At 41.9% G+C, this 24,777-nt stretch overlaps 1 protein-coding gene across 2 annotated transcripts in view; it reads right to left on the reverse strand.

Moving 5' to 3' along the window:
* Positions 1-24,777, reverse strand: part of SGK3 (serum/glucocorticoid regulated kinase family member 3) — a 123,804-nt gene that overhangs the window by 49,844 nt on the left and 49,183 nt on the right. For both annotated transcript variants that reach the window (XM_069466431.1, XM_069466430.1), the window contains exon 2: positions 4,628-4,844. In XM_069466431.1, coding sequence (XP_069322532.1) covers positions 4,628-4,705 — 78 coding nt within the window. In that variant the 5' untranslated portion in view covers positions 4,706-4,844. The remainder of the gene's footprint in view (positions 1-4,627; positions 4,845-24,777) is intronic.

Below are 24,777 nucleotides of genomic sequence, written 5' to 3' on the forward strand. Positions count from 1 at the left end.
AATTTTCAAAGAGTTACACAGTGAACACCCATGTGCTCATTACTTACATCTACTGAATTCTAATATTTTGCCATTCTTGCTTCAGTTTTTTTCCCAAGAATAAAATATTATAGATTCAATTGATGTCAATTTCCTCTCTTCTTCCTCAAACATAGTTATTACCTTGAAATTAAAAAGTATTTTCAAAAGTGATGCCTGGCACATAGTAAACACTCAATTATTAGTTCTCTTCCTTCCAGGTCATCTATTAAACACTATTTTTCAAACTAAAACTTATCCTCAGATTTCTTAATTCTATCTTACATCTGTTTAGTATTTTCATATATATAATCTCATATAATCATAATCAAAAACCTATGAAGCAGAATAAATATTACAACCCCACTATCCATGAGGAAATGATAGCACAAAGTTATGTAATTGCTCAAGTTCACACTTAATAAAAAACATAAAACTAAGAGTAAAATCTAAATCTAACCCTTTAGACACAAGAATCAGTATCAAATCAACAACAGTTATAATTCAGAATTAACCCTCATAATTCTTCACACAGGTACTCTCAGAATATAATTCAACATACCAATGTTAAGAAAACAGTTTGGAAACCCATAGGTCTTGTACCATTTCTAAAGGGAAAATAAATAAGAATCCAGGTATATGAGGAAAGGCTGGCTGATATATGGCTCAGGTTACCAATCTTACTATTTTACAATGATAACTAAGGGAAAGAGATATGAGTTGCTTTGGGGTTTACGATACAATTGTCCACAGTCTGTTAGACAACTTAAAAGAAGAAACAAGATTTATTTCAGAAGACTGGCACACTAAAGTGTATACACTATCCCTTCCCATGAAAGATAGGTAACCTACACTCACAAGTTCATAGTTAGATAATATTGTGAGGAAAGCAGCTCTCTGATATTGTATGTAATTTTATTACATGAATTTTGTAGTACCGATTAAAACAGGATCACATTGGCTGGGTACAGTGTCTCACGTCTGTAATTCTAGCAGTTTGGGAGGCCAAGGCAGGAAGATTGCTTGAGGCCAGAAGTTTGAGATCAGCCTGGGCAATAGAGTCAGACACTGTCTCTACAAACAATTTTAACAATTAGCCAGGCATGGTGGTGTGTGCCTGGAGTCCTAGCTACTTGGGAGGCTAAAGTGGGAGGATCACCTAAGTCCAGGAGTTCAAGGCTGCAGTGAGCTATAATGATGCCACTGCACTCAAGCCTTGCTGACAGAGAGATCTTGTCTCTTAGGGAGAAGGTCATATTAACAGGCTGACCCACAGTTTCACTGAAAAGCCCTAGAATGTAAAGTTATCCTTCTGTGAGAGAAAGGATAAGGTCTCACCTGGAAGGAGAGGCAAAGACATGGGTATCATTCACCTGGGCAAGGGATGCATCATTCAGATGTAGAGGAAAAGAGTGCTTGGGCACCCTACATGGGATCGGTAATCTGGCCCTTTGGGTCTTACCCAAGAGGCACCAAGTTGTCTTAGAGGAAGCTGTCAGGTGAAAAATGTTAGAATTAGTTGTAAGATGATACACACCCCACATGGAGAGAGTGCAGAAGTGGAGGGCAAAGGAGTTTGCCAAGGTGCCACTGAAGCTGACGGAGACTAGACAGCAGATTTATCTCACATAGCACTCAGGAAACAGAACTGCTATAAGAAGATAAAACACTTAGGCTTATATGACTGAGTTTCTCTAATTCTTTGTGCTGACTTCCTGGTGAGAAGAGTGGGCCTTGGAAAGGTCAGATGGCCTCCCCTGGCTACCCAAGTACAGCCAAGACTACAAGCAGGTCTAGGTTCCAGGTTGGAGCAGCTCTGCAGAATATATATTTACAGGAAATAAGATAAAGCTTTGTGAAGCTATGTTTTATAAACAAGTGCTTATTAAATAAGTTCTAATAAAAAACAAATAAGCAAAGCCAAAAACTAATTAAATTCTTAAAAATAATTCCATTTGCCAAAAACAAAAACACGATTTCACAGGAAGCAGTGTAATACTTATTACAATATGAAATGATCTTATATATATTTACTTGAGTATTTCCTTACTGTCTGTCCTGCCCTGCTAAAATGCAAGTTCCTTGACAGTGAGGACTGTGTCACTCTTGCTATCCACTGTATCCCCAGTGCCCAGAACAGTGCCTGGCATAACACAGAAACTCACTGGCAATTTGTCAAGTGGAGTAAGTCAAGACATCCTAGAATGCAATGCATTTCTCTGCTTGAAGTTTTCCAGTACAGAGCTATGTAAAAGACACACTAGAACTAAAGTATAAAAACATTATCGAATACTCAGTGACACAATGCCTATTTTTGTTCCTAAGTATAACATAGGCATCTGGGCCTGTTGAGGCTGGACAGAGTCTGTGTTGGGTGGGGACTAGAACCAAGTTTCTTAAGGACTGAGGACTGCATTGTATGGACCAGCAAATAACATGTGAACTAGTACTACTTTTCATTCAATAGCAATTCAACAAATATTTATTTGAACTTCTACTAAGGACTGGTGAAACAACAGTGAGAGAAGTCTTTCCTTCAAAAGACCCTGCATTCTAGTCAGGGAAAGCACACATAAATAAACACAAAATGTCAGGTGGTGATAACTGCTATTTAAAAATTAAGTAGGGCAAGCAGGACAGAGAGTGAAAGGGGGAGGGTGGGGTGTGAAGGTGCTATTTTATATAGGGTGGTCACAAAAAGCTTCTCTAATAAGGCAATATTTGAGAATCTGAAGGAAGGAGACGAAAAAAGTGATCTGGATAAGGGCCTCTGAGAAATCAGGGCACAGCTAGGGAACAGCGGGGTAAGAGCGATGCTATAGGTCTCCCCGACCCTCTCACAGAAGGCATGGAAATACCTCTACCCTGAAAAGTCAAAAGACACCTGAGATAACCAGCTGCTGACACTTAGCAGGAGGTGATGTCCCTAAAGGAGAGAATGGCCCAAAGGTAAAAAATAAGGAGAGGGAAGGAAGGACAAATTTTACACATTTTGCTATTTCATCCAAGGTATATTAACCCTTGTTTACTTTCAATGTGATGGTGCTAAAAACTTGCTTGTATGAATGCGTAACAAATGCAGTTTAACATATCCCTGCAACATAGAAGCTGAGGAGAGGAAAATGGCCAGACATACGGAGCAATTTCTCTGCTCTGGTCTTTGGTGCAGAGTATGGCAGGTGTGTTTGTTAAGACAGGAAACACAGGACAGAGAGGCTGTTTCCTGGCTCCTTGTCTGGGGCCTGGAGAGAAAGCCTGGGAGCACCCAGCCCCACCTGGTTAAGGAGACAGAGTACAGTAGCCAAAGGGTGCAGTTTAATTCCTCAGCTTTCCTCAACTCCCATGTGACGTGGACTCTGAGTTGCAAGTCACTTGTCATGGGGCTCAACCGGCAGGGGCCAGGTGACCCCCTTATTGGAGGCTAGGGGTGGACTACTGAGCCAGGTGCAGCTTAGGGCATGTCAGAGCCTCAGGGGGCTGAGCCAGCATTGAGCCGCCACAAGACCCTGGCCAACCAACAAAGAAGAGATCAGAAGTTAGTTCACAATGCCTAGGGCTGGATCAAGTCAACCACAGTCAGATATCTGCCAGACCAGCCATTCCACAGCTAGAACGGCAAAGATTTAGAGGGATGACAAGAATGCAAAAGCCTTCACCAGGCTGCCATGAGGTCATCATTGATTCAACAAACACTGTGAAAGGGGACACCCCTCCTCCTATAAACCATGATGCCAACCTGGAGGAAGAGGAATGTGTGTTCAAATAAGAGAAAGACAGCAAAATTTAGATAGCTTGGGCATTTTAACCTAAAACAACTGTTTAAATTGTTAGATCAAACTAAGTGTTAAACAGAATTGGGTTAAATGAATTTCTTCATACTCCTCAGTTAAGAGGGGCAGGGAACATACAGGGAAGACCAAATCAGCTACAGACAAGATAAAGGACATTTTTTCAGGGTAAAGAGAGCAGGAGATCTCTGTATATACTAATTGGATTATTGCAACTAAATATAATATTGTATATTTCATTACATTAATTAAAAAAGTAACTATTTTCCAATAACAGTCACTGATACACCGATTAAGCAAATATTCATTGTGTTTACTCTTTATAAACCCCTATGATGATTAACAAATAGAACTAGAAATGGGGTTTGCTTTTAAGGTGAAAAAAAAAGATATAATACTGGATTAAAGATTTTTTTTAACCGAGGCAGAAAATGATGCCATAAGGGAGACACTGTAACAATTTCAGGAGAATGTTCTTGACATGGGACCAATGACTTCTAGAGTCCATTAACCTGACAGTGCATGCAAAATTTTAGTGTGTGTGGAAATCCGTATGCATGCACATGCACATTTTCTGGTTAGAGGATTAATCAAATAGTTTCACGAAATTCTCCAAGAGGATAGATAAAAAGGCAAAAATCTGAACTGAAAAATGAAAATTTATTCCCTTACAGTGGCCAGGGAGGAAATATCATTTGGAAGAAGTAAGATCTGGATATGTGGTGATGGGGGAATGGGGTGTTCTAGGTTAGGAAAGAAAAGCAGAAATGGAAATAGTCTCTATATTCACTTTTCCCACATGCTTTATGTTACATACTTACAGTAAACCTCTTCTTTTTCTCTCTGTGTTCATCAGAGCTGGGAATGCTTACACTTGGGCAGCTCTCCTTGTAGTCCATGGTATAATCTCGTTGAATTTAATGCCCCAAAAGGACACCAAAAAATGAGTCCGAAGAAATAGTCAGCAGCGGATAAACCCAATTAACTAATCCGAAATATAAAACCTCTTGAAGTAATGTTCAAATTCCATCATGCAACCTTAACCAACAGGAAAAAAAAGAATTGATTAGCAAAACAATTTTTTAAAATACTATGCTTTGTCATTCCTGTGCCTAGGACCCATTTTATGTTTATTCCAGCAGGAATTTACTTTTGCTCGTAAGTTTCAGTCCACATTAGAGATTTAGTTTGTTATGTTCCTATCACTAAACCACAATCAAACATTTACATCCCATCTACCTTCCTTACTACTAGTAAATTCCGTGAGCTTATACACCACAGTTCACGTGGACTTACGGCTAACGCTCACCTAAAAAGCTCTAGTTGGATGTGGTTTTCAGACTTGTGGAGTTTTCTGAACAATTCAGATTACAATCTCACACAGTAGGTAACTATCGATCCCTGTTTTACAAATGAAGCAACTGAGACACAAAGAGGTTAAATAATTTATGCCTCCAGGATATGAACCCAAGCCGGTGTGGCTCCATAGTACTGACTCTTAACCACTGTACTATGTGCGTTTTAACACCTGTGGATGATTTTTATGCAAGGAACCCCTGGTCACAGACATTATGGTATATCTTCATACAGAAGAAATGTAGTATGTTAATATCATTCCACCCATGAACAAGGGGTATGAGATGTCACACTGATGTCACCTTTGCTACACATAGCAGCCCATACTCTCTGCTGACACCAAGTAATACTTTTCAAAGGGTCAGTTTGCCTGGGTAATTTTCCTTGATGATTCGTTCTAGGAAATCACTCTAACAAATCTGACCACTGTAAAGGTCAGCTTATAACCTTATTCAGGTACAATGAGTTTTAACTGACTAGATGGTGCTTCCTTTGAAATGATTCAAAACTTATCTTGTTGGATTTGCTGCTGGAAATTCACTCAAGAAGGATTTATATGTAGTGAATTTGTGGTTAGAAAATACGGAAATGTAACTGGCTCACTCCTAAATGCAGAGTGAAGCATTTATCTGTAAAAGTTACAGCACCTTAAAGGCCCACAACAGCAGCTGCTTTGGCCCCAGTTAGAATAGGGCAGCACCTGACCAGGGCCCTGCCCTCCTGTCACAGCTTAGGCATGAGAGCAGGTGGAACCCATGGCCCTTCTAAGGCCAACTGGCCCTGTGCAGGAGCCTCAGAACCCACATTGGCCCATCCTTCTCCACTGTCACACAGAGTGTAAAGGTTATGAGCTCCATTTTCCACACCCCTCCCTTGAGACAGTGGGACTCAGAGGGTGGTAAAGCCCGCTGGTACTTCCCTTCCCTTTGGAAGAAACAGTAAGATATCACATTAAGTGGCATCAGGCATAAAGAAGAGGAAAGAGCTGGTAGGCAGGACAAGTTGCTTATACAAGGTGCCCAGGGGACATCTAAGGGTACACGCACAGTACGCAGTTAGGTGTAGAAGCCTACACTTAAGGTACACACTTAAACCTGGGCCAGGGGTTCCAATTTGGCAACTGTGCTAGATAATCTCCATTTATGCTGCCAGATTCACTCTTTCCCACCTGCCACATGAGAAGGCTGACCTCTATGGACTGCACCCCGAGGCAGCCCACCTCCTTATCCTTGGCTTCTGGCTGGGTTCAGGCAATGCCAGGCACTAGCAGATCAGAGGATAGGAGGAGCAAGATGCTAAGGTATTTATTCCCCCTGGTCCCTTTCTGACAGAAGTGGTTTCTCTGCCTTAGGCCACAGTTCCTACCAGGCAACCCCTCTCCCACAGCTACAGGTGAAGCTTCCTGACTTTGTTAGTAAAGAGGGTGCTTCATCATGCCTTGCTGGTTCCCATAACCTTGCCCGCAACATCTTAGTAAACAGTCCCTTTGCTTGACTCCCTTCAATTACTTTTGAGCATGCCAGGTACCATGTGACTGATACAGTTAATGGGCACCAAGAATGACCCCAGAAAACACAGCCTCAAAAATGGGATGCATATTTGCTAAGTGCCCTGCCAACCTTCCTACAGAGGTAGGGGATGGCACACAGTGACATCATGGTCACTCAAACTACCTCCTGTGCATGGTGTCTCAGGATGGAATGCAGCTGGAGGGCAGGGTGCGTGAAGTCCAAGTGGCTGATGAAAACAATGACTTCAGAGATTGTAACAGGGACTGGGGCTGCTTCTGGCTGTCCTCGAGCATGTGCACAAAGCAAATGACAAACTGTAAGCTGTGAATTTCCAAGTAGATGGGTGGAAAATCTACAGCTGTTTTAAAGAGTGTTTTATCTCGTATAGTTGCCGAACTGACAGGACCAAGGATCAAGCCCAAGGTTTGATGGTAAGGGTTGCATACCCAATTAAACATGCAACCCTGCAAAGTCTTGTGTGCTAACATAGGGCACTGGCTGAAAAGGAGAATGATGCTGAATCACAGATGCAGGTATGTGGGGAGACACAGATGAGACTAAGAACACTGAACCCCAAATTCAGCTGAACTTCCCTGCTGAAAGCAGCTACCTACACCCCATTAAGGAGACACAGCCTCCCAATGCCCGCACCACCAATAAAACCCTTTCAAGTTGTTTCACAAGTGGATGCCAATTCTCTTCACCACCTACTCCCACCACCCACTTCATTACCTCATAACCCAAAAGAGCCCAGAAAGAAGCTCAAAGCTTACTCTGGAAAAGACTGCCTTTTTATACCAAAACATTTGCAGAATCTCAACAATTTTTACCAGCAAGAGTCTGGGGAGCACATACAGGAGTATACTCAAACCAAAGAAGACTCTAAATACAAGATTACTTTAAATGCCACGAGTGTATACTGTTGATCTTTCTCCAGGCCCTTTCCAAGAGGGACCTGCAGCAATTCCCAAGGGTGACTGTCCATTGTAGAAAGGGAAATACATAATCTTTCTAAGGGTTACTGGATACAAGCTCTGAACTGACACTAATCCCTGGGGACCCAAAATGTGGTCCCCCAGTCAGAGTGAGACTTCCAGAGGTAAGAGATGAAGTCAGCCCTCGTGTCTCACAGTGGGACCATAGGGTCATCCTGTGCTTATTTCCCTAGTCCTCGAATTTTAGTGGAAATAGATATACATAGTAACTGGCCAAATGACCACATTGGTTCCCTGTCCTATGTCATCAAAGCTATGATGGGAGAAAGGGCCATGAAGAAGCCCTGGAACATTCTACCCTTCCCCCACTAACAAGTAACCCAAAACTATATCATATCTGTGGGAGAAGCTCAGAAATCTGTACAATTATCAAAAATTTAAAGGATGCAGGGATGTTAAATTCTATTATATCCCCATTTAACTTGCCCATTTGCCTGGACCAACACTAGAAAGATCTTAGAACATGACTATGGATTACCACAAATTTAATCAGATGGTGATGCCAATTATAGGTATGATTCTAAATGTGATAATTTTTGCTGGTACAAATTAGCATAACCTGGTATCTGGTATGTGACTATTTATCTGGCAAATTCTTTCTTTTCTATCACCATCAGTAAGAACAATGAGAAGCAATTTGCCATGAAGTGGCAGAAGCAGCAGTATATCCTCATTGTCTTACTTGAGGTCTATGTCTACATTGTCATAATATAGCCTTGGAAGGACCCTGATCACCTTGATAGCCCACAGATCACCCACTGGTCCATCACATTGATGGCATTATCTTAAAGGGACTTGATAAACAAAACGTAGCAAGCACCCTGGACAACTGTGTGAGACACACAAGCAAACCAGAGGATAGGAGAAAAAAAACCCACTGAAGTTCAAGAATCTGCCACATTGATGTTTTCTAGGGTTCTACTGGTCTGAGGCAGGATATCCCATCTCAAGTGAGAGAAATTACTACACCTTGTTCCACTGAGGAGGCAAAAGAACCGGTGAGCTTCATATTTGGATATGCTGTTCTGACCCATTTACTGGGTAATACATAAGGCTGCCAGTTTTTATTGAAGCCTGTTCCAAGAGAAGGTTCTACAGCAATGAAAGCAGCCCTAACTCTTGAGCCTATGCCTCAGCACACCCAGAAGTACTGGAAATGACATGGCAGACAGGAATGGGTTAAGGAGCCCTTGACAAGCACCAAGAAAAGAATAAGAGTTATAGACTCCTTAGGGTTTGCCAACAACTACTGTCTATTTGGTTCCTGGCTTGCTACTTGGCCCATATAGAGATTAGATACCTGCCTATGGAAAATCAAGAGACTACGTAACAAGGCCCATCATGAACAGAATATTACCTGATTCATTGAATCACATAACTGCACATGTACAGCAGCATTCTACTTGGTACAGCAAAAGCAAGATAGGGCTGGGTGCAGTGGCACACACCTGTAATAGTCTCAGCTACTCAGAAGGCTAATGCGGGAGGATTACTTGAGCCCAGGAGTTCTGGGCTATCGTGCCCTATGGCAATCAGGTGTCTGCACCAAGTCTAATGTCAATATGGTGACCTCCTGGCAGTGGGGGACCACCAGGTTGCCTAAGAATGGGTGAATAGGCCCAGGTCAGAAACAGAACAGGTCAAAACTCTTGTGCTGATCAGTTGTGGGATCATGCCTGTGCATAGCCACTGCGCTCCAGCCTGGGTGACATAGTGAGACCCCATCTCTAAAAAAAATTAAAAAAAAAAAAAAAAGCAAGACTAGGCCTTAGCAGGTCTGGATGGCACAAGAAATTGCAGAGACTGGTAGCACAGACTCGCCAGGTACTGCTCCTCCCTCCTTGTTAGCTCTCTCTAAACCCACACTTAAGGCTTATGGGAAGGATCCTAAGGTCAGTTAGCAGAGGAGGAAAAAGTCAAGTCTGTTTATTAATGGACATACACAGTGTGCTGGCACTGGCTGAAAGTGAGAGAAGGCAGCCCCACTGAGGGATGGGCCCGAAAGAGACTGGTAAAGGAACAGTGCACAGAATTCTGAGCAGTATATGTGGTGGCTCACCTTCATGTAAGGAGAGATGCCAAAGAGACACAGCAATGATGACGATGGGCAATGGCTAATGGATGGCTTGCTGGTCAGGGACTTGGAAAGAACAAGATTGGAAAATTAGTTTTTTTCAAAAAAGGGAGGTTTGCAGAAGTATGTATGTCAACCTTTCACCATGGCACACAATGTGAACACATTTGTGTCCCAAAGACACCCACTACAGAGAAGCTCTCAATACTCAGGTGGTCAAGATAATCTGTACTAGGGATGTCAGTAGGCCTCCTTCCCAATCACCCCATTGCTTGTTCATGGACCCATGACAAAGTGGCCAAAGCAGTAGGGTTGGAGGTTATAAAGAGGCTCAACAATATGGCCTCCCTCTCACCAAGACCAATCCAGCTACCGCCAGTGCCAAGTGCCCAGCTTCAACACCAAAGACCAAAACCAAGCTCCACTATGGCACCATCCTACAGGGGATGGATCAGACAGCCACCCGAGGGAAGACTCATCCTCACAAAAGCCAGATTTGCCTTCCCTGCCTGAAATGCTTCTGCCAGAACAACCATTCTTGGTTATAGTATACCTTGTTCATTGTCACAGAATCCTATACAAAATCACATCAGATCAAGGAACACATTCAGGGCAAAGAAGTATGGCAACAGGCTCATTACCACAAAAATCACTAGTCTTATCTTGCATCCTTTCACCTAGAAGCAGATGCTTGACAGAGCAGTGGAATGGCTATAGAAGGTTCAGCTATGGCACCTGCTAGGAGACAACACCCTGTGACACCGGGAGCTGGACTCTAAGATATAGTATACATCCTATACCAATAGCTGACATATGGTGCTCTCTCTCATACAGCCAGAATTACTTCTAATAATCCCTTAAGGAATTTTTGCTTCCCACTGCAACCTTGAGTTTGGTAAAGGAATGCTTCCACCAAGAAACAGTCTAGTTCTATCAAACTGGAAACTAAGACTACCACCTCATCATTTTTGGCTCATCAATGCACCAATAGTAAGAAAGCAGTAACTATCCTAGAGAGGTATTGATCCAGATTTCTAGGTGATTGAACCAGGATGCCTCCATATAATGGAAGAAGGAAGATTATGTCTGGAATGAAGGAAATTCACTAGGGCATGTCCAATGGTACTGGTGAATGAGAAACTGTGTCAATCCAATAAAGATGGCACTACTAAGAACCTGGACCCTATGGGAACAAAGGTTTGGGTCATCCTACCAGCAAACAACTTTGACCAGCCAAGGTACTGGCATAGGGTAAAGGAAATAAAAAGTAAGTACTAGAAGAAAAAAAGGTATGATTATCAACTTGGGCCATAAAACTAACTACAGATGCAGAAATTATAGCAGTTTTATTTTAATTTTCTTCTGTTACCTTATATAAAAACCACTGGTTGCTATGGTCTGAATGTTTTATACCTCCAAAATTCATGTTGAAACCTAGTCACCAATGTAACGGTGTTGGTAGGTGGGCCTTTGGGAGGTGGATAGGTCATAAGGTGATGCCCTCATGAATAGGAGTAATGTCTTTATAAAAGAGGCTCCAGAGAACTGCCTTGTTTCTTCCCCCAGGTGAAGACACAGCTAGAAAGCACTACTTCTGAACCAGGAAATGGACCCTCACCAGACACTGACTCTGCCAGCACCTTCATCTTGGACTTCCCAGCCTCCAGAACTGTGAGAAATAAATTTCTGTTGCTATAAGCCACCTAGTTTATGGTATTTTGCTGTAGCAGCCTAAAAGGACTAAGACACTGGTATTGGTTCTAGGGGGTGCATGAATGAGCTTGATGCAATGACTGATAGAACTTTGTGTTTCCCCTGTGTTAGGAACAGGAGTTTTATACCCAAAGGATAAGAGAAAATCCTAAGGAACAAAAAGGAGAGGACTGTGCTGGATATTCTCTATTTGCCTTTCCAGATCCATCTCCACCCTGCTCTGCACCCCAGGACAGGCTCCCTTTGTCCTCTAGCTGTTGGATGATTTCAGCAAGAAAGAGGCACTGGCAGGCTATGGGGTGGGAAGAAAGGGATTGGGATATGTATTTCCTCATCCTGTTCCTTTCTGGAAGGCTATGGGATTGGGAGTTGCTACGTTCCTCTCTAAAGTCATGGCTCCTGTCAGGCAATCCTCTCTCTTGTGACTACAACTCCTATGGGATGAAATGCTACAATTCTCTACCACGAGTCCTTGGACAAATTTAAATGATCTGAGCCCTAGTTTCCTAATCTAGAAAATGGAGTTAGCAACACTGACTTCATATGGTTGCTTTAAGGATTCAAGATAGTTATAGAAAGGTGGTTCACACCTATAATCCTAACACTCTGGGAGGCTGAGGTAGGAGGATCATTTGAGCTCAGAAGTTTGAAACCGGCCTGAGCAAGAGCAAGACTCCATCTCTACAAAAAAATAAAAAAATTAGCCAGGCATGGTGATGCATGTCTGTAGTACCAGCTACTCAGGAGGCTGAGACAGGAGGATCACTTGAGCCCAGGAGTTTGAGGCTGCAGTGACCTATGATGACACCACTTCACTTAACCCAGGGCAACAGAGCAAGACTGTCTCAAAAAAAAAAAAAAAAAAAAAAAAAAAAATTGGATCTCTTGGGAAGGTTCATAGGTATGTAGGGCTTTTCCAACGGGGGAAAGAAAAAGGATCTGCCTTCACTCTGCTGGAGAGCCAAAAGATAACCCTGCAGATTGGTTCTCAGGGGCAGCTGGCTTGCTGGGGGTAGGTCACATGGTTCCAATGAGACTAAGTTCATTAGATGCTAACCAAGAATAGAAGCACTAAGCTTACTATCCAGCTCATTAACCAACTCAAGCAAGTCCAGCAAAACAGAAAGAAATGGCTGTGATGACAGTAGAACTTTCAGAGGCCAGCCAAACCTCAGGAGAGACAGTAAATTTGCAAGGGTAATATAACACCTAGTAAATACCATGATGATTCTCATCTGGGAGTGATTTTGCCCCCTAAAGGTTATCTGGCAATGTTGAAGACATTTTTGGTCATCAGAACTTGCAGCATCAGTGGTGACATTAAGCATCTACAATGCACAGGACTGCCCCTACAACAAAACATTATCTGGCCCCAAATGTCAATAGTGCTGAGGCTGAGAAACTAACGTGTATTGAGTACTAATGCCAGTACTGTTTTAAGTGCTCACATCTAACACATCAGTGAATCCTCATATCTACCCCTGAGGTAACGTTATCTCTATTTTACAGTTGAAGAAGAAACCTAGGCGATGAAGAATACTTCCACATGGCCACACAGCTGTGGGTGACAGTACTCTGACCTGAGCCCAGCTCACACACCTTGTTCCTTGATTTCTTACGTTACTGTTGCATGTGTCCTCTTCTAAATCATCTTTGGAAATACAGAATTAAAGCGAAAGAGAGCACTAAGTATCCACTAGGCAATAAAGTTAGAGAAAGAAAGCCACACACAGGAAAAGCAGACATCTGATTCTGCCACCAGGAGGAGTTAAAGTCTGGGCAACACTATGTCAGGAGTGGCCCCTGCCTTCCCATTCTTAAAACACCACACGTAAACATCTAAACAAGAGCTTGGTACAGAGCAGGCTCTGGAGGTTGCTCCATCACAAGGACAACCAATAAATTATGAAAGCAAGAGAAAATAAGAAAGGATGCTATCAAGGATATGGTTTTTAGAAAAGGAGAAAAAGTTTATCTTTTAAAAAAAAATTCATAGATTTAAAATTTTTTTCTTTGGGGGCTGTAAAAAGTAACAGTACGGGTGAAACGCCATGATAGAAAACTGCTCCAAATTCTTATGTTAGAATTTTGTTGATCCAAAAACTGCTTAAAAATAGATGGACATTAAAGCTTTTTTTTTTCCTAAAGCATTTTTTCCCCACCATCGTGTCCATCTTTTTGTCCATTATATGCTAATTACTGACCTAGATCTTGCCCATCTTTGTTTCAGGGGAGCCAAAAAAATATTTTTTTATGAAAGGGTCAAAGATTCTTTTACCCCTAAAATATAAGCACAGTTTCTGAAACTCATTTCCTTTACACATCATAAAGACTATTTGATATTGACTGGGTGACCCTACCCAGATAGGAAGGTAGATACATTCATAAGTACCTATCCACTCTTAACTAATACAGCAAGGAGAGAGGGTCACGGATTCACACTAAGGCCTAAAGAAAATAAGAACAAGCCTGTCCCAAAAGGAGGGAATTAGGTCTGGAAGAGCTACACAGGGGGACAAAGAACAGCAGGGACTCTCATTCATTGCTGGTGGGAATGCAAAATGGTACAGCTACTCTGGAAGGCAGTTTTTGGTTTCTCACGAAACTAAACATATTCTTACCATACGATCCAGCAATCACGCTCCTTAGTGTTTACCCAAAGGAGTTAAAAACTTGTGTCTACACAGGGATGTGTATATAAACTTTATTCATAACTGCCAAAACTTGGAAGCAACCAAGATGCCTTTCTGTAGGTGAATAGGTTAATAAACTATAGCACATCCAGACAATAAAATATATTTCATCATCAAAAAGAAATGAGCTATCAAGCCATAGAAAGACATGGAGAAACCTTAAGTGGATGTTACCATATGAAAGAGGCCAATCTAAAAAAGGCTGCATACTGTATGATTCCTACTATATGACATTCTGGAAAAGGCAAAACTATGGCGAGAGTAAAGAGATCAGAGGCTGCTAGGGGTCGGCAGTGGGGAGGAGTGAGGCAAGGTGAAGGGATGAATATGCAGAGGATTTTTTAAGGCAATGAAAATACTCTGTAAGTCACAGCAGTCCCCAACCTTTTTGGCACCAGGGACCAGTTTCATGGAAGACAATCTTTCCACATATGGGGATTGGGGGGGGGGGATGGTTTCAGGATGATTGAAGCACATTACATTTATTGTGCACTTTATTTCTATTATTATTGTTACATTGTCATATATAATGAAATAATCATATGACTCACCATAATGCAGAATCAGTGGGAGCCCTGAGCTTGTTTACCTGCAACTACGTGGTCCCACCTGGGGGTGATGGGAGACAGTGACACCTGAAGGGTATTGCTTATGTCTAGTCTAATCTCGGCTGCTGTCATTGCAGAAAACCCTGCTTCACAAAGACAGAAAATGGAAATGGAAGCAGGCTTTACAGTGCTTTCGTGGAATCTCAGGATATTCCACCTTGACTTTAATCCAGAACATATGGAGATTTGAAGTTGTCTCAAACATACTTTTCAGGCCACCATCATTTGTGATCTCAAGCAGTTGATCTCCTTCTAGCACCAACAAAGTCGATTCACCTGGCTTATTCACAAATAGGTCGAGGATCCATTCCTTCCCAGGTCAGGGGTCTTTTGTGTTTGGGAAGTAGTGCTCAGACTCTTCTGAAAGCTGAGATAGGTGATATGCACCAACTGGGAGAAAGACGACCCTGGCTCAGTCTCTTTCAAAATCTCTGCTAATGTTTGAAACATGTCAAAAATCCCAGTGTTCACTCATCACCCCCATAATTCCAGTTCAGTTTTGAATGCAGCCACTTTATCTGCCACCTTGAACACAGCTGCCGTTCTCCCCTGAAGTGACAGATTGAGTTCGCTGAGCAGGTTGAATATGTCACACAAGTAAGCAGGTTTTGTGACCCATTCTGTGTCACTGAAATGTGCTGCCAGTGGTGACTGTTTTTCTAAAAGAAATCTCTGGAGCAGCTCTTGTAACTCAAAAGCTCTGGCTAGTGATCTGCCGTTAGAAAGCCATCTCACTTCTGTGTATAAGAGAAGACATGTATACTCTGCATCCATCTCCTCACAGCCGTGTGAACAGATGTGAGTTAAGGGCATGCACTTTATTGTGTTTGATAATTTTAATCACATCCTGCAAAACGTTGTTTAGTTCAGGTGACATTTTTTGGCTAGCCAGCATTTCTCTATGGATGACACAGTGTGTAGACTCATATTCAGAAGCAACCTCCTTGACCAGAGTAGTGAAACCAGAAAGCAGTCCAGTCATGGCAGCAGCTCTGTCCGTGCATATGTAGACAGAAAATGACCAATTTAGTTTTCCTGATAATCATAATCATTCAAAGACTTGAGTAGTTCTGCAGCTGTGATGTTGGTTGGCAACAAAAGTGCACGTATCTTCATGCACATCCTCCTAAAAAATACATTGCACAAAAACAAACCTTGTTGCCCTGTTGCCAACATTGGTAGGTTCACCAACCTGGATTTCATATCACAGCGACCCATTAATCCTCTCTAACAATTGTGCCTCAATATCCTCTGCTATTTCATCAATGCGTCTACTTACGATGCTAGCCGAAAGAGGCACACGTGCCACCTTTTAAACTGCAGCCTCTCCTAAAAGTTCACAGCAAATGTCCTTAGCAGCAGGCAGGATCAACTCCTCACCAGTAGTAAAGGGCTTCTTAGCTTTAGCAATGCAGTTAGCTACTAAGAATGACGCTGTCACTGCAAACACATCTGATGAAGTGGTGGCCTTCAATAATTGCTTCTGCTCTTTGTGTTCATATTTTTTTTTTTCTTTTGAAAATCTCCAAAGGCTTGTCTTTTAATGCAGGGTGCTTGGTCTCCATGGGCAAAGTAGTTTTGAAGTTTTCGTGCCTTTGTTGGATAGCCAGTCGCCGCATGTTCCACAAAGTGGGCTTGAACAATGTGAATCATCTGTTGCAATGAACCTGCAATTTAAGTAGGACTCTTGGTATTTTCTTTTAAATGAAGCTTTCATTTCATTGGCAGTCTTAAGAGTCTTTTGCTGTTTTATCATTGGGTCTTTCCCCCTTTCAACAAAGCTCTGCAGCAACATTTGTGTTTTACTCATTTTTGGTCAGATTAGCTTGTGGGCTTACCAAAACTGAGACTGAGACAAGTACACAGTGTAGAAAAGAGGCAGGGATGGAAGTAGTAACTAAAATAATGGGCAGGTCACGCACAGACTAAAATAAGTGTCGGATTCTGACTTAAAGCCTGCCACCAGATGTAGCTGTACAATTGAAGTATATCAACTCACTTGCCACTATAAAGCCTGCCACCAGAGGCAGCTTAATTGTCAGTCACTGACAGGGTTTTGACATGAGTCTGCAATCAAGTGATTTATTATGGTCTCTGTGCAGTCAGACCTCTCTGCTAATGATAATCTGTATTTGCGCCCGCTTCCCAGCACTGGCATCACTGCCTCAGCCTCAGATCATCAGGCTTTAGATTCTCATGAAGACTGTGCAACCTAGATCCCTCACATGCACAGTTTACAGTAGGGTTCGCGCTCCTATGAGAATCTAATGCCACTGCTGATCTGACAGGAGGCAGAGCTCAGACAGTGATGCCAGCAATGGGGAGCAGCTGTAAATACAGAAAAGCTTCAATCGATCGCCTGCCAGCTCACCCCCTGCTGTAAGGACCAGTATCGGTCCTTGGCCCAGGGGTTGGGCACCACAGCTCTATGGTATTGTAACGGTGGATACATTTCATTATACCTTTGTCCAAACCCATGGAATGTATAACACCAAGAGAGAACCCTAATGTAAAGTATGGACTTTGGTGGTGATGATATGTTAATGTTGGTTCATCAACTGTAACAAATATGCCACTCTGGTGGGGGATGTTGACAATGCAGAGGCTGTGCATACATGGGGACAGGGATATATGGAAAATCTCTGTACTTTCCCCTAATTTGGCAGTGAACCTAAAATTGCTCTGAAGAAAAGTCTTTAAAAAAATAAAAAAAAAAGGCAGATGGCTCATGCCTGTAATCCCAGCACTTTGGGGTGCCAAGGTGGAAGGACCACTCGAGGCTCAGAGTTTAAGGCCAGCCTGGGCAACTTAGTGAGACCCTGTCACTCCAAAAAATAAAGTTAGCTGTGTGTGGTGGCACACACCTGTAGCTACTCAGGAGGACGAGGCAGGAGGATCACTTGAGTCGAGGAGTTTGAGGCTGCAATAAGTTATGATTGTACCACTTCACTCCAGCCTGGGTGCCTGAACGAGAACTTGTCTCTAAAAAGAAAGAAAAAAAGCCATGCACATACTCTGGGCATGGCACAAGGTCTGGATGGGAACTCAGGACTGACCCAGGAAATAAGAAAAGGAACTGGGGGTGGGGATGGGGATGGGGCCAGGGACCATTCCTGAGAAGGGAACAGACCATGTGAGTGGGTTTCACTTTAAATTACTTTAAAAACACCTTCCCAGGAAATTCTAACCCCAAACTAATCGGTTACTTTACTGAAAGTCTACTGTAATAGCATATAATCTGTATCTGTTTATTTCCCCTCTCAGGATACTAGCTCCAAAACCCTCTGAAATGTTTCCACAGAAACAAAGCACATCTTTGTCACAACTGTAAATTAAATTCACTGCAGAAAAGATTAAAAATTTAACAGACTCTGCCAATGAAAGATACATAGTAACCTTCTACTCTCCCCTCACACACATCACAGGATGAATCAGTTACAACTTTTCCTGTTTTTCTTCTTTACTAATATATCCTTCCTCTAATTTCCACTCCACCCCTCTCTTTGATTTTTCCCTCATTCTGTAATCACAAAGCAGTCCCAGTTTTTCCTAGGTTTATTACATATCTTATTTGAAATACCTTTTATTCATCCTGATTCTTGATAAAGAAAAATGATATAGGAATTAAAAATAAAATACAGTATATGCAAATAACCAATGTTGGGACTAATGCAATACAGAAGAACAGTGTGCACTCAAAAACTTGAGAGGAGGCTGGGTGTGGTGGCTCACGCCTGTAATCCTAGCACTCTGGTAGGCTGAGGTGGACGGATCGTTTGAGCTCAGGAGTTTAAGACCAGCCTGAGCAAGAGCAAGACCCCCTCTCTATTAAAAAAATAGAAAGAAATTAGCTGGACAATTAAAACTACATTAAAAAATTAGCCGGGCATGGTGGCACATGCCTGTAGTCCCAGCTACTCGGGAGGCTGAGGCAGAAGGATTGCTTGAGCCCAGGAGTTTGAGGTTGCTGTGAGCTAGGCTGACGCCACAGCACTCTAGCCCGGGCAACAGAGTGAGACTCTATCTCAAAAAAAAAAAAAAAAAAAAAAACAAAAACCAAAAACAAGAACAATAACAACAAAAAAAACTTGAAAGGAGTGTCCAAGAACCTCAACAAAAGTCATATAAGCCTGCTGATTACCTGAAACTGGCTTCATTTTATTACAGACATTTAGATTAAGGGACTGAGTCAGGAGGTGGATGTAACCACTGACAGCCCATTGTTTTCCATACTAGAATCAAAACTGCCAGGATAAGGAGAAAGGCCCTAACTTTATCCCCACAAGACCCCATGTCCCTCCACTTGGTCCACAATGAACAGAGAGGGATGGAAGCAATGGCAGCAAAGCTCTGTCCTAGACTTCTAGGCCTCCCAAGGTCACTGTAGTGGGTTCCCAACCACCAGAACACTTGCCCTGTTCCCGCCCCCAAGCCTTCCCATTTGGAGGCACACTCCCAGCATATCTTGCAGGCAGATGTGAACACAGAACACTGGCAAGGCCAATTCCTCGAGGGCTGTGTTCACTGGCAGAGTGATGGGGCCTGGGGTCAGGCTGGTTCTGACTAAGGCTGGGAGAAGAATTCAGATTGAGGAGGCACAAAAAACAAAACAAAACAAAACCCACAAAGACAACAGTCACTTTCATGTCTCACAGAGTCTCTTGGGAGAACCTCCAACCTGCTCTCTGCTTTCATTCTAACCCCCCTGCAATCCATTCTTCCCCAGTAGCCATAGCAATTTTTTAAAATCACTGTAAATTTGATAATTTCATTCCCTGCTTAAACTCTTTCCATGGCTTCCCACTGCTCTTAGAATAAAATCCAAACTGTGCATTATTGCTGACAACCTACAATCGCCCACATGGCCTAACCTCTGCCCACCTCTCCAGCTGCACCCACCAGAGCCTCTTGCCCCTGTATTCACTAGACTCCTGTTAGAACCACCTCCTTCCTAGTTCACACCCCCCCATCCTTGCCAATCTTCTGTCTCTCAGCCTCTTGTACAGATGGCCCCTCTGTCTGTGATGCTGTCCTCTTAGTTCTTCACACTGAGGCCTGTGTTCAAATTCTTGTGACAAATTTCATGACCACCCCAAATAAAGTGCTCCCTCTTTCCAAGGTAATCATCCATCATCACCCTGTTTATTTCCATTTTAGCACTTACGGATTTCATCTAGGAAGGCATTTTGCTTGTTTACTGAAAGCATCCTCAACTAGGGTGTAGGAACTTTGACTTGTCCACTGCCATGTACTTAGCAGGCTCTAATAAGACATTTCATTCATTAATTCAACAGGTGGAGAAACACACTTGGAAATTCCAACTTGCCAAAGTGTGCTAGTGAGATCTTCAAAGTGACCAGTGCCGCCTCATTCTTTCATCAGTCTCCTGAATCATCAATTTCTCCCTCTTTACTGGATTACTCCCAGTATGATACATACTAATATGCTATCTTAATAAAATTCTTCATAAAAATACAGATTTTCTTATTTAATGATATTTACATAGTGCTTATTACATGCTGGGGATATATCATTAGTCTGTGCCCCCAACTTTTATTATTTATATGAATGATTCTATCTAATAACACTCTTAACTAAGGCTTTTTAAAAATAAAGAGAACTCAGGATAAATATAGATGCTTATAGAGTATGATAAAGAAAACATCACTCCAAAGCAAGTATTTGCTTTCAAAATTCTTTTGACAGTAAAAATTTATTGGCTAGCACATTAGAAAAAATTTGCCAAAGCACATAAATTACAGCCAATTACATATTTAAATTATAATACTTATTTAAATTATACTACTTCATTTCAAATCCTGACCTTACATTGGCTACGTTATTAGTAAAGACAACATGAAGAATTTTACCTTAATGTTTTAACATTTCAAAAACTGAGACCTTTATATATATATATATAGATTTCCCTACTAATTTTTTCCTATCAATAGACACTGCAGCTTAGTCCCAGGAATGGCAAATTTAATTTAGACCTATACCTATAAGTACTCAAAATCAAGAACAAAGAAAATAAGTTACGTTAATGCATGTCCTAGAATGGGTAAACCCCCGTTGAGTGGAGGCCACAGGACAAGAAAAGATAAAATTAAGTGGCAGAAACATCTACACAAATTCTTGAGTCAAGTTTTAATCTAAAAGTCACAAGTAAAATAAAAATATTGATTCAACTGGAATGTGTGCAAGGATATTGTGTGGTGTAAAATCAAGCAAAATGCATTAAACCAAAAGCTGACATCAAACTTAATAAAACTATAAACTTCAACAGTACCCAAACTGAAGTATCTCATACCTACCACCTTTCTCTGAAGAACTAAAAGCTTCTGGCATTTATCTCCATATATACAGGAGAAAATACATTAAGAAAAAGGTATGAACATTTTTTAGATTAAACAAACAATGGAAAAAGGGTAAATTATTTTCTGTAGACTAGAGAGAGAAAAGAAAGTTCAGTCCTATCCAGCTCAGAAAACAAATCAGAGAAACAGGATTATGCACACCTGGAGACACAAAAACAAAATATAGTTTAGGAACAATACTCCACAAGAAAATCCAAAGCTGCAGATACAGTTCCATCTGTTTTGTCCTGATGGTTTCCTGAGTGAGTTTACCATGTATTTTTTTAAATATCTCTCTGTCCATCTATTATACATGGGTGTTGGGTATGCTGCTCTCCCTACACCCACTCCATTCCATGAAACCAGACCTCAATGTCTTCATTTGTATCTTTTTATTTAGCAATGAATTTTTCCCTGTCATCTTCCTTATTTGTCCATACTGTAAGAATAATTGTTGAAGTTCAATATTTAATGATTCAAAGACCAATTAGATAGAACTTTAAATTCACTTTCATTTAAAAAGCAGGGTGTGGGTCTTATTTTTCCTTTAAAAGTAAATGGAATTTGAGGATGCATGCTTCTTGTCCTCCAGAAGCACAAGTAGCAAAAAAGACAAATGCTCAAAGAATCACAAATGAAGGCAGACTGTGATCAATTCTCTAAGAGAGTCACCAGCATTCATAGGAAGGAAAAACCACTTGCAACTGAACTTATCTAGGTATTTGGGTTGGTACAGAATGTGAGGAAGGTTTGAAGGATGGTCACTCAAAACAGAAAGGACAGTAGAAGTCCTTAGAATAATAAAAACAGGGAATAGCCATTAGTCCCGTTTGTCTTAATGCCTACCCACACTGAAGGAAAAGACCAACTCATCAATAAAAACAGAAACTGTCATGAAGTGACATTCACCTTGGAATTTTATAGGGCATTGCCATTAAACCTTTATCTTACTTTCATGCTTATAAGCTTAAGTTGGAAATCATTCTTTATATCCATAGGAAATAAAGGCTGTAAACGTGTATTTGAGATCACATTGTAGGGAATTTTGAATGCCAGGCTTCTCATTCCAGATTTCATTCTGTATATGAGGATGTGAAGGCATTTGAAAAAGGAGCTGTAGGGGTGTAGGTGCAGGAGATAAATCAAATGAAGGGGAATGAAGAAACAGGGGCTTGGCAACAAGAGTGGCAGGTTTGCAAAATATGGACAGGTGAAGTAAGTTGTTAGTTATTTGCATGTGGGGTGCAAGTTAGTAGGAGGAATTATTAATAATAATTCCTCAAGGTTTTATGCCTGGGTAACCAGGAAAAATAACTAGAAATGGTGAGGAAGGGAGAACACAGCAAAATGACAGCGAACTGGCCTAAGTAATTACTAGCCTTGTTGGAAATGCCTGCATGAGACCCATGAATTTGAAACCTTCTGTGTGTCAGGCTTTATTTCTAGGCACTCAGGCAGGATACAGCAGTGAACTCAACTGGCAAGTGCTCCTACCTACACAGAACTTACCCTCTAGTGGCAGACAACACGTAATGAATAAAGTAAATAAACAGGTCGATATATATTATAGGAAGAGTGGGGCTGCATGTAACTTTAAATAGCCAGGTTATCATCTGAACAAATATCCAGAAATAAGAGAGTGAGCTGGAGAAGAGTAGGCAAGGAACACAACAATATTTCAAAATAATTTCACTCCACAATGCTTTGAAGTCAGTTAACATTGCAACATATCTCTTTGGGACCCAGTCTTATATCCTTGGGCTGGCACTCAGGGTTCCACTTCCTGACTCTATCCTACCCAATCAAGAAAACTTCACCAATAACACAGTGATAACAAACTGCCTAGTAGGTCAATTTGTTTATACTGGCTGTTTACATTCCTACATGGGAGAAAAGGGCTGCATTTTAAAACAACAAAGCCAAAGCACTGTTAGAACATGTTTGTACAAAGCTTAAGAAGACAACCATCTTGTTCTCAAAGCAATAATTGATGTAGCAACTTTGAGACTTGTGATTTAAATCAAAGGTACTGAAGAATGATTATGAATCATGCAATTAAGCTACCAAGCAGGATGCTGCTTAGAGAAAAAGAATTCGCAGCACCATAAAACTGTCAAAAATAAAAATAGTAACTATCATCAAAAGTAGAAATAATATCCTTTGATTTTATAATTTGTTGATCAGCAGAGCTGAATACTAGTCTAAACCCTGCCATTTATTGGTTCTAGGTCTTTGGCCTCATCCTTATCTGTAAAGATCAACTGGTCTGATTTTATAGATTCCTTTCAATTCCAAAATTATAGGTGGCAAGCTATGGTTCCTATGATGTTTGTTTACGTATTTTGAGTGTTCTGGTTACTTCGTCTTGCAGTAATAGTACAAATAAGCACCTACCCAAAATAATACAACTTATAAGTTCTGTATAAAGTGCTATGAACTGCTTTTAAACAAACTTATCTGAACTTGGTGCTTAAAATTTACATTCACCCTAAAGGAGTAGCCTTTTTTCCTCCCTCTTTTAGAAGTCTTCAAGACTCTGAGGTTTCTACAGCAGTTCAGAGTGGATTTCATTTGGAACAAGGTGGATAATCACATCAGGTAACACCCCTAGTATTAGAAAAAAGTAAGGAGACTTTTTCTTGTAGGACTCAGTCTATGAAAACTGTGCCAAAGGAATCCCCAAGCATTTCTAGCAACAGCTCTGAGGAAAGAAAAAGTGTAGGTTTTCTGGTGATAACAACTTTGGAAATTAATGCCCATCTGAATGTATAATAAAGGAAACAGCCAACATTTATTGTGTACTGTGTGCCAGGCACTAGGTATTAACTCGTTTAATTTTCAAAACAATGCTGCAAAGTTGGAACTATTTTATTATCATATCCCCACTTTACATATGCGGAAACTAAGGCATAGAGAAGTTAAGCAAATTGCCCAAGTTTTCACAGTTAATAAGTAGATTCAAACCCACGCATTCTAGCTTCAAAGCCTCCTGCACGCTTAATCTCCACGATACACCCCCTACGTGAACCTGCCGTCCTAGTTTAAGTAACAGTCTCATTACTACTCGCACCCTCCCTGCAAACAGATTAACCCGAAGTGAAAATAAAGCCGCACCGCAAGCTCACTATAAATATATTCTAAAGAATACAAAAACTTTACAGTACCTGAAGCTTTCTCGAGATTTGGGGAGGGGGTGTGTGGATCGACTCAAACGTTTTCTACACGGAAGCAAGTACCGCAAACCAGCGCTGCGAAGCTAGAGCAGGACCCAGAGTAGTCCCGGTGTCTCCCTCCTGGGGTTCCCGCGAGGGGACCGCCCACCCGCCCGCGTCCTGCCCCGCCCTCCTACTCGCCGCGGAAATGGCACCGGGGCCCGTCAGACCGCAGCACACCTGCCTTGACGCGTCGGTAGAGTCCCTCCACTTGGCCCACGCGGCGCCGACACCCCTCCCCACCCGGTTTCCGCACGCCAGCTCGGTGAGCCACACGCTTTCCTTCGGGGACCCAGCCCCCGCGCGTGGCGAGTAGGAAGCGCCGCCACAGCTGCGCCACTCTCCGCCGGGACAGGCGCCGCAACACCCGCTCCCTGCGGCGCCCGCCGCGCACCCCGCCGGGGCTGGACCGCCAGGCCCCGCCCTCACCAATCCCCAGCGCCGCCGCGGCCA

This window comes from Eulemur rufifrons, chromosome 3, assembly GCF_041146395.1.
Source record: "Eulemur rufifrons isolate Redbay chromosome 3, OSU_ERuf_1, whole genome shotgun sequence".
NCBI lineage: Eukaryota > Metazoa > Chordata > Mammalia > Primates > Lemuridae > Eulemur > Eulemur rufifrons.